The sequence below is a fragment of the Malaya genurostris genome, chromosome 1, assembly GCF_030247185.1.
Source record: "Malaya genurostris strain Urasoe2022 chromosome 1, Malgen_1.1, whole genome shotgun sequence".
Lineage (NCBI taxonomy): Eukaryota > Metazoa > Arthropoda > Insecta > Diptera > Culicidae > Malaya > Malaya genurostris.
In genome coordinates, this window is record NC_080570.1 from 117392748 (window position 1) to 117405262 (window position 12515).

The following is a 12515-nucleotide window of genomic DNA, read 5'->3' on the forward strand; positions in this document are numbered from 1 at the left end:
TGGGAATTGATACCTTTTAGTACATAGATTAGCAATAAGATACTTACTCACTTTTTTCTTTGCTTCATTCTGCTCCATCTTATTTCGGATATTCGAAAAGCAGGGATGTGATACTTTTCCGATCAATGGAATACCACGCCACGTGCCAATGAAAATAACTGCATTCCGTACAATTCGATTTTTAATATTTTTTATTCTCTGTTTTACTTATTCCAAAATAGCTAAAATATTTAATTAATTTAAGGTTTCATTTGTTCGTTTTCACTTACGTTTCGCAGAATTTAATTACTACCAACAACTAAAAAGAAAAATGCTTTCCCCGGTGGAAATTCATTCGCACCCGTCATGCGCAGGTTTTTTTTGTTTTGGCTCTACCCTGTTTATTCGTTTCGCCTGTCATTCATGCAATCAGCTCGGGTTTTTTTTTTTGATTACCTAGCGAACAATCTATGAAGCCTGCTCATCTCAAGTGTCATAATTACTGGTGTCGGTTGTGCATGTTTATTCTTTATTACAATTACATTCTTTATGGGGAAGGGCAGGACACAGGCCTTCGGATCCAATGGATCCAATCGCAAAACAAACGACACACCCTCCACTCACACACACGCGCGCGGCTTTGTTTGACGTTTCTATAAACGTGTGTGGGTGTGCCTGCGAGCTTGAACACGTTCCTCATGATGTACCCTTTCCGTGCGCAATTAGTTCTTATTTGATATGTTACATTTATTTTACAATAAGTTATAACGATAAGTATTCTGTTTGTTGTTTGATTCGTCCGAAAATTTATCCGTGAGTAGTGAAAAGTTTTACACGAATGATTAAAATAGTAATTTATTCAGCAAATGCTCAATCTAATATGGACTTGCTACACCGTAATGGTGCCGTGAAGTGAATAATTTATACAGGTTTTCCGTTCAATTCATGATCACTTTAATTTTGTTTTGTTTTTTTTACGATCTCGTCGAATTGGTTCACCCTCTCATGTCTCTACCGTATATAATACCTAATAAGTAAATTGGTTGCTTTGAAAAGAAAAAAATAATTTAACAATGGTTCGTAATGTGAATGTGCGATTTTTTTTTGTCTTTTCATTTGTTCATAACAGATTAACTATACGAATAGACACATTAATGTGATAATAAGATTAACGCACACCGAGTGTCGGGGCAGCTATCGTTCAAAATTTTATTACTATTTACAATTAGAAACATCACAAATTGTTGATCCGTTGTCATCGTTACCGCACATCGAACGGCCGGGGTTTTGCCGTTAGATCCCACAGCTCTCACCTCACCAGGCCCTGGACAGTTAATTTTGAGTAATCAAGCCGAAATTTTTGTACCATCGAATAGTGTCCCCCTCCCCCCTTCTCACTGTCTTATCAAAACTTGCTACCGGGAACCGGTCTCCCTTCCCACCGAAGAGCTGCTGGTTAATTGATTAAACTTGCTTGCTAGAAGGGCCCCATCACCTGATGGTGGTGGCTAAAGAAGGGTGCCCCAAGCATACCTCAAACGATACCCGGTTTAACGTCCAACTGGCTTACGTGTTCTAGCCCAGGGCTGGGGGTGTGCGCATGGTGATGGGGTCCACCCGGTTGCTGCGAGGGATGACTCAGTGCACCGGGATGACCCCCCATCGAAGCTAGGCCGGGTGGCATAGCGCCAACATGGCTGACGTGGCTAGCTGCACCGGGACTACCGCCTACACCGCCACCTCCACCGGGTGCTCCGCCTCCACCGCTTGATGCCTGTTGCTGCTGTTGCTGTTGTTGTTGTTGTTGTTGGTGGAGATCGGTTTGGTTGTTGTGCTCCTCGGAATCGCTACATGAGTCGGATGAATTTTTCTTGGCCGTTCCAGTGCCACCACTGCCGTTGCCACCGGCTGAAGGCGCTCCGTGCGTTTTGACGTGTTTTGCTAAATGATCACTTCGCATAAATCGCTTGTTACAAACGGGGCATAAAAATCGCTTCTCACCTGTGTGTGTACGTAGATGGCGCTGGAGTTCATCGGATCTTGTGAAACGTTTGCCGCAGAACAGCCAGTTGCAGACGAACGGCCGCTCGCCGGTGTGCCATCGAAGGTGAGCCTTCAGGTGACTTGTTTTCCCGTAAACCTTGCCACAGCCAGGAATGTGACAGCTATGAATGTTTTTCTTGCGCAGATGAACTCCGGCCGGTCCAAGCCGTTCCGCTTCCTGACAGTTTGGACAATCGCAGGTGGCACGGCCCGAATAGCGGCGCTGACTGCGAGGAGACGGAGCTTGCGGTGTTGGCGGTGCCGGTGAAGCCGGTGCATGCGGCAAACCGAAGCTTCCGACGCCTTGGGACGGCAGCATACTCTTGTATGTATCCTGCAGTAGATGCTGCCCGGTACCAAGCAGGTGGGCCGTGTTCGTCAGCGAGTGTGTCAGTGTCGAATAGTCCGAACTGACGGCAGCACTGGCGGCGTAGTTCGCCATGGTAGCGGCGTGCATGCCGGCACTTCCCATGTCCAGCCAGCTGCCAGCCGCACCGTGCATATCCCACCAGCCGGAGTTCATGTTATCGGTCTTGTGGGCCGTCGCTGCCGAGACAGCATTGAACGGCCAATCGTACGGATGCCGGGAGTAGACCGACCCGAGAGCCGTTCCCTCGACCTTACCTAGAATACCGTGCTGCATGTGCGGATTTTCGGCACAAGCTGGCGATGTGGTGGCTCCCGGGAAATACAAGTCACTGCCGTAGGACGGCGCTGTGGTCGCCGCACAAGATGAAGTAATTGGGCGACTGCAAAACGGAACATGGATGAACATAAAAACACACACACACACACCGCGGACGGTAACGACCGCTAGACTTACCTGGTCGTAACGTTCGACATCGGGCTGGTAGATGATGCGGACGATGAAGAATGTGTCCGCTGGGTGGATTGTATCACGTTGCTTGCGGAACTGCTCGTGGCGACCTGAGAACTTCCGAGACTGTTCGGCGAGTGGGGTCCCGATGAAATGGGACTTTTCTTCCACGGGTGAAATCCTTTGCCAACGGCGGCATCCGCCAGTGGCGGCGGTGACTTACTGGACAGCTTATTGCACTGAGCTGCCAGCATGGCCAACGGTGTGCCTCTCAAACCGGGATGATCCTGGGGGAAGAACAGGAGAAATAAACGTATATTTATCATTAGAACTGACACTGAACCATGTGAACCGATTTAATTTCCCGACCCGAGTGCGGACACTCGGTTCGGAAGTCATTGTCTGGCTGTGGAGTCGTAAAAAAAGGCTCTCTTCCGAGCACTAATTCAATCGTTTTCTCGCGCGCAACTCAAAACTCATTAATTCTACTTCTAATTTTTTACCCTAATTTTTCAAACTCCTCTTTCGGGCTCAAGTTCCCGAAGAAATAAAAGAACCGAAGACCTGGACTGGAATTGGGAAACGAGAGGAAGTCATTATTTTCAGTGCTTGGCAGCGCTCCGTCTGACAGGGAAGGACTGGCAAACGGTGGTGGCAGTGGCCGACCACGGTGACCGGCGCTACGCAAAGTTCAGACACGCGGTGTTTATCATTTTTGTTGTTGTTGTTTTGCTGTTCGGCCGGGAGAGATATTAATTCATAACTCGTCTCCCACATCTTGCCCCGTTCGGGGAAAAGGGTCGGTCATCCACTCTGTCCCCTAAACTGGAATCGATTTTACGATGTTGCCTCTTCCCGCTGCGCCGTTTTTTTATGAGCCCATTTCTACGAGCCTCTCTAACCTCATTTACAGCTTCCCGAACAGTCCAAGAGAGCAATAAGCAACAACGAAACGGGTCGACCACCGGGCGGCCGCCAAAGGCTAGTTTTCTGCTAGCTTTCCGGCGAATTACTGTCGATAAATTACTTCTGGTCTGCTGGCAGACCGACCGTTTGCCGCCTCCATCAGGACGGAAAGGTGGAGGCGAGATTCGTTCAATGTTGTTTATATTGCACCCATTGTAAAAGGTGATCCCAAAGGCGGGCTAATGATCGTAAACAAATCAAGACCGAGTTAACAAGTATGGCAACAACTTTGTTGTGGGATTTCGACGCTCTTGACCGCGCAGATGCGTGCACCCCTGGTACCGACAGTTGTAGGCAGGGTTGCTCTCAATTGTTGTGGTCGAGAGACAGAGAGTGAAAGAGAGACCAAAACTTCTAGTCATGGCCAACCACGGTCGATGAATGATCCATTTTAGTGGCGATCGAACCGCGGCGATAAGCCTAAAAGCAACATCGGCCACCAATTTGGCAGCAGTGATGAGATCTGGTGGCTCCCGGGTGCCGCCACTGATGGCCCGTCTTTCGAAATTACGTAAATGTAAAAGCAATCGCCACGACGGAGCGCGAAACAAAAAAAAAATTTCGACAAAAGCCGGCCCGCCGGGTCGGCATACGGCAATCGATTAGAAAAGTTCTGCAGTTCGATTTGTTGATTTGATTAAAGTGGTAAAACGATTCGAAGTGAAGCACGGCGGGCGTACCGACGATTAGGACCATTAAGTGGTTCGGAAAAAGTTGCTTGGTTGGGGCCAGGGTGCGGAGTGTTTTGATAATGGAAAAGCTTTTATGTTTTTGGCTCGTAATTACGACGACGGCGGCGGCGGCGGTGAGAGACTATTTGCCGGACGGTGAATTCAGTTTTTGAGCAGAAACTAAACCAGGTTGCCAGCGTGCTGTTTGGTCCTGTTTTGGGTTCGTCTTGGCACGGTATTCACCTCGTTTTTTTTTCACGTGATGACGGCACATCTTGTACACGACACAGCACGGCTTGGGACCGTTTGAGTCGAGAAGAATCTTTCACTTGTACTCTCACAAATTGGCCCCCGAATAAAATAGCGGAACCAAATTTTCAGAAACAATTCGAAATAATTGCACCTGCACCCCAGAGGGCAAGGAAAATCCGGTTCTCTCGACTCGCCCGGCGGGGTATTAATCAATTACCATCTCACGCACGTAGCCCCCGGGAGTTCGACCGAAAGGGTCACCGGGAAAACCGGCTTCAAAAAGCGGCGAATGACCGCGAGATCCAGAAACAAATCTCGATGTTAATTGAACTCAGAACGAAAACAAAAATTCGTCGTTGCTACGCAACGGAAGGAGTCGTGTTCGGAGAGCGGGCGGGGGGAGGGATTGCGTGTTGTTATTTTTAATGGCGTCAAATTGACGTCATTTTATCTTGAACTGTTTCCATCATCATCGGTTGCAGGCGAATTCGACTACTGATAATTTCTGACTCCGCAAGTAGTTTGAAGATGAATCTGAAGCTGTTTACCTTCTAACCTATCAACAGTGATATTTGAAGTTGCGCTTACAAGAACAATAACCTCACTTTGCCGAGATTACCTCCAGTGACCGTGTTCGGAAGGTGTATTGAGTGGAATCCATTCAAATTGATGACAGACAGCCGTTTAACGTTGCTATGTTATTATTTTTGCACTGTTCACCTAAACTGTAGCAGGAGCATTAATGCATACCTGCGAAGCGACTGGACGTTTTAATTACGGATTTTTACTTATAATTGCCAGTGTGCGATCGTCGTTAGACACGCCAGTGACTGGGCCGGTAGCTTTTAGGTACATATAATCAAGGCAAGGGTGTTATCTGATCTGCATCATCGTTTTTTCTAGGTTTTCGTAGTGCATTATAACATCGCATTGATTCCAGCATAGATGTAGAACTCTGGTCAGTTCAAACAATCAGTCGTTCTGAATTATCTATATGTCTGATTATGTACAGCGATGAAAATTGCACGTAAATAATCTTATTCGCAATACTTCCCACACAATATTGCAGACACGTGAACTCTAGGCGGTTGCCAGATCTGTTTCAGTGATAGCTGTCAGAGCCGAAAAGACAAGACGTTCATTCAGTCTGCACACACGGCCCAGCCGACGACACGACCTGCCACTCGTTTATCAAAACTGTATCGTAAATTGAACTACCCCTCAGTAACTGGTAATGTCAAATCGGAATCAGTTCGAAAAATGTTGATACTGGCAGCACAAGTAGATAAATTGTTGATTTTTAATAACAGCTACCATAACCATGGTTTCTGTTTAATGAAGACATGTGAAATGTACACAAAACGAATCGCTAATTAGGTGTTTCATTACAAAAAATTAAGACTGCCTGAAGTAAAAGACTCTTTTTATGATAAGTTACAAGTGCTCCTGCATCATTATGTATTGGAGCAGTCATAGAAAGTGTTGACAAAATTCGGACATTCATCTTATTCGGTGGCTATGGAACTCATTTGAAGCCATTTACTGTGAACACTCCAAATCCCTTGGTAGAGTTTGCAAATAAACCAATGTTGTTCAATCAGATAGAGGCTCTTGTTGATACTGGCGTTAATCAGGTTACTTACAAATGAAAAATATATTGGAAAATATACTAAAGATGTAATTTACTATATAGGTAATATGGCGGAATTCAATCGTATGGAATAAATGGAAGTTAAATTGTAAAAATGAAAAAGTGGGGAGTCAAACCGTTAATTTCACATAAAACGGAAACACCGAGAGCAGCTGGTCCTTCGGCAGGTATTAAATTTATTTCGGAGAGTCTTGAAACATTTTCTGATGAATTTTGTATCTTTTCTTTTGAGGAACTGAAAAGATTTATCGTAATCACAGAAAGAAATGCTCCATAGTTATAATCAAATTGAAGAAACCGGTCGGTAGTCGGTCCAAGTATTATGTAGTATTATAAACTGAAGCATAGAAATGTGCAAATAAATAAAGACAAATAGATATAACTAAATAAATGCAAGAAAGGTTAGCGAGGATATATTGTTGAATGAAATGTATTGTGTGAATAATTCAAGAACATCTCCAAATGTTGTTCAAATTCTAGGGTTTCGTTAAATTGAACGGAGAAAGACTTCAAAAAATGGAGGAAAGAATGTTCAGAATTTGTGGAACCATCATGAAATCGAAACCAACATATTAAACTACCGCTCCAACTTTCCCTTAAATAGTTTGTTCATTTATTCCGCCGCTCGTTGCTAACTATTTCGTAGGATGACGCCTTTCTGTCGCAACACTACTTCTAGTACCAGATTTGGTTATTGTACTATTGTGGTCGGCGCAAATCTAAAAAGAACGTTGAAACAAAATTTAAATTAATATAAAAGTTTCTCATCTTCCTCAAATGATTTGTTTATTTATTATAGCGCTCCATGGTAACTAGTTCATAGCAACTTAAACAGTGTTGCTTGAGAAGATTTATTTCATGATTATCGAGGGGTCGCTATATTTATGGTAACTGGCGGTAAATCACTCACGAGCACTTTTTGTTCAGATTTTTCCTCGGAGTGCCTGGTCGTGTAGTTGGCCCAGCTATTTCGAACTTCGAACAAATCAAGCGCAAGACTGTATTTCGAACAAGACTGACACTTACATTGTATCTCGTTAGAGGAGGAAAGAGTGAAGAAGATAGCAAAACAAGGAGCTCTACAGTTGCCGGATGCCCAATGGCACGCTAACAGAGCGATATCGGTATTATGGTAAAGTCGATAGATTTTTTAGGTTGACCAGGGTTGATGAAAATGTTGTAACGATGTAGCATTGTCCGATGATGACCCGATCGTATAGTTGCGATTACTCAAATTCGAAAATTAGAACAATATGTCAATATTTGAGAATGGATTTGAGTAAAATTTACTCTTGCATTTATTCATACATTAGAGTAAGCGTTGAGTTTTCAAGCATTTGAGTGAAAAAAAAACAAACGTCTTGCAGTTCAGTGCGCTCTTCATTCTCGGAATGTTCTTATCGAATTTAGGAATGCGAGAAAACGTCATTTTTCATTTCTGTTTCTAGATCCGGTTTTTGAAACCATGAATCATCAATCATAGATGTTTCCAATAGAAATTTTGTGGTTACAATTATGCTAAGTGCGACGTCTAAAATAAGGATATCAAAATTAGTTAATTTTGATTCTAAATCGGTCAGAATCGCTCGGTTTTGCGCTTCTTATTTAAAAGAAAAAAGAATATGTTTAACTATATAAACATAAACGAAGAATTTTTTTTTTATTTTGCGTGTTAAACTCACTGAAATTTTGCAAAAATATTTATTTTATTTTTTTGAGTAAAAAATATTAAAATTTTGACAGCTTCCTCCCTTAACCCAAATATGAGAAGATAGGTGATAACTCAAGTTTAGAGTACGCACACTTTTTATGAATTTGAGTGGTGTGTCATTCAATTTTGAGTTATGTTCAATGTGCTTTCAATCGGTCCGATATACGATGCGCGGACCGATGCGGTTCGACTAAATTCACCGGGAATCAACAGTCCACCAGTTTAATCGCCTGGAATTTGAATCGTTATTCTGTACACGCTTACTTTTGTTTACTCAGTGCGTGAATCAGAAGTACTCATTTTCGGCAGCTGTGAACAGACGTCAAAAAATGAGTAGAATTCAAAACTATCACTGAGCAAAATTACCTAAAATTACGTGTGAAATTTTCAAGTGTTTTAGGATAGAGAAAATAAAAAGTTGGGTGGACAGCGAGTCGTATCAGGCTCTAGTTGGTAAGTAAAATACATTATGTTTATGCATGTTTACATTGTGGAATATAACTACATTGTGAATAGATTTCCCATGTCCCGTGCGGTGTTGCCTGATGGTAATACCAAAAGATGCAAGACTGTTCCGGATACTCATTTAAAAGTGTCAACAAAAGAAAGCAAGTTTTACTCAATTTTTGCGAAAAGCATATTTACCCAAAATTGCGTAGTTCCCGTTCTACTCAATTTTGGGTAGGTATGGTTTAGGCGAAATTGGGTGACTTTTGACTCAATTTTGGGTAGCCACAAGTAAGCGTGTACCCTCAATGGATTCCAAATTTCCTCTCAGCAGGCCATTCTATTTTGTTGGTCTTTGAGCGCTTGTTGAACGATATATTGCACGAAATATTCGTTTAATTTGCTGAAACGGTTTGTTGGTTTTTCTCTTGCAAAAATAGTGTGAAAATTAAGTGTTACCTTTACATAGAAAGAAAATTTGTTGTTATTCTACGTCAAGTAGAAGTATTGTGCAGGTATGTATTATTAGTTTAAACAAATAAGTGGAGAAAACTTCAGAAATTCTGCAGTAAAACTAGTCCAACAGGGCTCAAACTTCTCATGTTAAAAATGGCTCAACAATGGACCTCTGTCTGCCGGGTTCGTTGAACGAAAAAAATGGCATTCGGTTCAACGGTCTGTTTCAAAATCGGCAAACGAAGGTCCCGTGTTGGCCTCCCGTTGAACGATTGATTGGACTTTCATTGGACCAATGATCCAACGTATTTGACCAATGCAAAAACCGAATCCGAACCAATCCGAGTCGGAATGGGTTGTTGCATTTGATTAGGAATCCATTTGAAAATCGTTCTAAACTCCGAACCAAATTTCAGGCACTATGTACGCTCGTTCAATGTTACGCTAAAGTGAGTGCAAATTCAATCAGTTTCGTTTAATATGGTACTATTGTATAGTGAGTAAAGGTAGATTTACACACTTTCAAGTTTAGATGGTATTTCTCGATAACTGTGTAACGTTTACTCAGTGCTAGAAAAGGGAAAATTAGCATAATACCGGGCAGCAATGAAAGGCTAGAATTGAAATTTTGCCCAAAAATACCACGCGGGACTTGAACCCACGACTTTGCTTATCTAGGGACATCGTAATACCTAAATAATATGCTCTCTGAAGCAACAAACGGTCGCTTATTCTCGTTTCGCGATCCGATTCTCTACGGGCAGTTGATAATTGGGATAGAATCATTTTACTATTGCCACTTATTCTAACTATGTGCATATAACCTTTGTAAAAGTTGTGTCTATGAAAATGTATGTGAATGCTCCACACAAGGGTTTTGAAATTTTGCAAGTATGAGAATCATCATCGTAGCATCTTCTACCGGATTGAAAATGTTGTCTATAATATAGATAAAAATCGAGCTGCTTCTGTCAAAATTTCGTCAACCACCAACACTGCTTCTATTGACAGCTGACCATCAACTCAAAAGCCGTGAGAGTTCTCTCTCAAATTCCAGCAGAAACTGCTAAAATTAGCTGAAACCCTACAAAAGCCGCCAAACTTGATTTGCATCATCCATTTCTCTAGCTGGAGTATAATGAAATGGTGTAAGTCATCGGTCTGTTTCACTGCCATATTCATAAAAAGAACGAAAACTCGCATCTAGATAATACCAATGTCAATCGGGTCTATCGACCACTTAAAAACGAATAGTCGTGAATTCCTTTCTCAGTCCGTCCGAAAATAAATAATAAAGACGTGTACGTGCATATAAATATTTTTAAAAAATGTGGTTCGTTCCCGGTACTTTCTGAAATGACCACACTCACCGCTTGGTGGAGCGCGAGATTAATTGCATTGTTATCATTTCAACCAAGTGTGCCATAAAATCTCAATATATACAAATGAGCTACCGAATCGAAAGGGTTCTCACGGTTTGACATTTGCATTAGGAATGTATGATGGGAACTCAGCAGTGCAACCAATTTATCACCATTGGTGCCAGTTTCGCGGAGGACCGTAGATGTGCGCCAAAAAAAGATCGTGACTGTCATGTCTGGAAATTCGTTTGTGGTCCGTCTGGAAAACATGGTGAGGTAGACAGTACTGGTGTCTCCAAACCTATTTTGATTGTGTTTGTAAAAGTCTCACGCAATAAAAAATGGTAACTAGGCCCGTTGCATGAAAACTTCCGAACAAGACATGGCTGTTTTCGGGTATGCATTTTCAATTTACAAGCAACTAGGCTTGGGTGGTCACGAGTACAAACCGAGATATCGCAGAATCCAAAGATACCATTCATGCAGATTTATCTGTATTGTACAGATTTTTGCATGCGCATACGGATTAATTACTGAATATTGCCTGAGATTGCCTGAATTTAATACAGATGTCACAAAATGTCATAGAGAAAAAGGTGGGTGGGTGATGTCAGAACATAGCTGGACGACAATATTTCAAATTTCGTCGTTGTATATTCTTGTGAACTACGAAGATATGCAGAATGAATGCTCATTAAATCTCTCATTCTATACTCAAAATCTTCTGAGTTATCATCTTTTAACATAATTTTGATGAAGAAATTTAATTTAAACACTCAATACAGATAAATACAGATTTTTAACGCAGATTTTCTATGAAAACATCTAGCATCTCTGAAAGAAGCAAACAAAATACACGGAACCGCGAAACTACCTCACTTTGAGTATTTTCCATTCAATTCCGGGGTTCCATTGAAAAACCTAATTTAAGGTAAAGTGGCTCTAAGTAATTTCCACAAGACACAAGCAAAAACTGAACTTAAAGGTGAGATATCTACTCAATTGTAAGTTATATTTACTTCACAGGCGAGTTATTTTCACACAATTACGGGTTGAATACTCTCGCTGTTGTGTAGTTTTGCTCACAGTGTTTTGACAACAACGGAGTAAGCGAATGAAAGAAAGGATTCAAAACAACTCAAACCAGAATTGTTGTCATTTTATCAACAACAAAATTTATTAGAATTACCCGGAATTGTTTTATTTCTACAATACTTCCCATTTGTGAGAAATTCTCGCAGCCGAAAGAATCCCGGCAAATGTAAACATTTTGAAGGCGAAATTGTGTCATTCTCTCGCCACTTGACGTTTTGCATGATCGCTTTTTCTTCTTCTTTTTTCAACTTCATTCGGCAATCCTGCATGTACATCCAAAATGAAAACGAGTTTTGAGACCAGTTAAATGAAATCAAATACTGGTATATTGAGAGAGAAGAAGCTTTGCATATCATTTTTGGTAGTGCAAAGGCGATGTAATTGCCCTTCATTTAAACTTCTAATGGAAAAATATTAAGCCAAAGGCGCTAAAAATGAAGAACCGATTCAAAACGATTCTGCCAGTCTTGTATGGCAGAAAACCCAACAGAAACAGAGCCGCTAGGTAAAATTCTCTGCCGGAAACAGTTGTTGCATTGTTGCCAGACTCTTGCCGGAATTCTGCCAGCACTCCGGCGAAATTTTCTGCCAGGCGTTTGAGTGAAAATCTGCCACGTTCATGCAAGCGGGTTTCTTCTGTGTGAAGAAGTCCCACATTATAGAAAAGGCGGAATGAATGACTGCTGATTTCTTGGTGCCCGATCAACCCGATTGACATTATAAATGTCATTGATATTTCGCTCAGTTCATGAATCTGTTAGTGTAAAAGTCAGGCGACTTATGCCATTTCATTACACTTCAGCTAGAGGAATGGATGATGCTGACTAAGGTAGGACTTTTTGGTAATTTCCAGCGAATTTCAACAGTTTATGCTGGAATTCTAAGAAGAACTAATTATTTACTCGTTCTGCATATCCGAAATATTTTAAGATTTAAATTTATATACTCAGTTATATAATTTTTTATTCAGAAATAAACTGAAAATCGTCACGAAAACGTGCGAAATTGGGAAAGAATAAGCAGAAAACAAATTGACAATTCAGTCCGCATCTTCTCACTCAATTCC

At 41.7% G+C, this 12515-nt stretch overlaps 1 protein-coding gene across 1 annotated transcript in view; it reads right to left on the minus strand.

Annotated features, from left to right (window-relative positions):
* Nucleotides 1-201: 201 nt before the first annotated feature.
* Nucleotides 202-12515, minus strand: part of LOC131425574 (transcription factor Sp9) — a 94067-nt gene continuing 81753 nt past the window's right edge. Inside the window, exons 2-4 of the mRNA XM_058587565.1 lie at nucleotides 2846-3126; nucleotides 1981-2771; nucleotides 202-1920 (exon numbers count right to left, since the gene is read on the minus strand). Coding sequence (XP_058443548.1) covers nucleotides 1514-1920; nucleotides 1981-2771; nucleotides 2846-3126 — 1479 coding nt within the window. The 3' untranslated portion in view covers nucleotides 202-1513. The remainder of the gene's footprint in view (nucleotides 1921-1980; nucleotides 2772-2845; nucleotides 3127-12515) is intronic.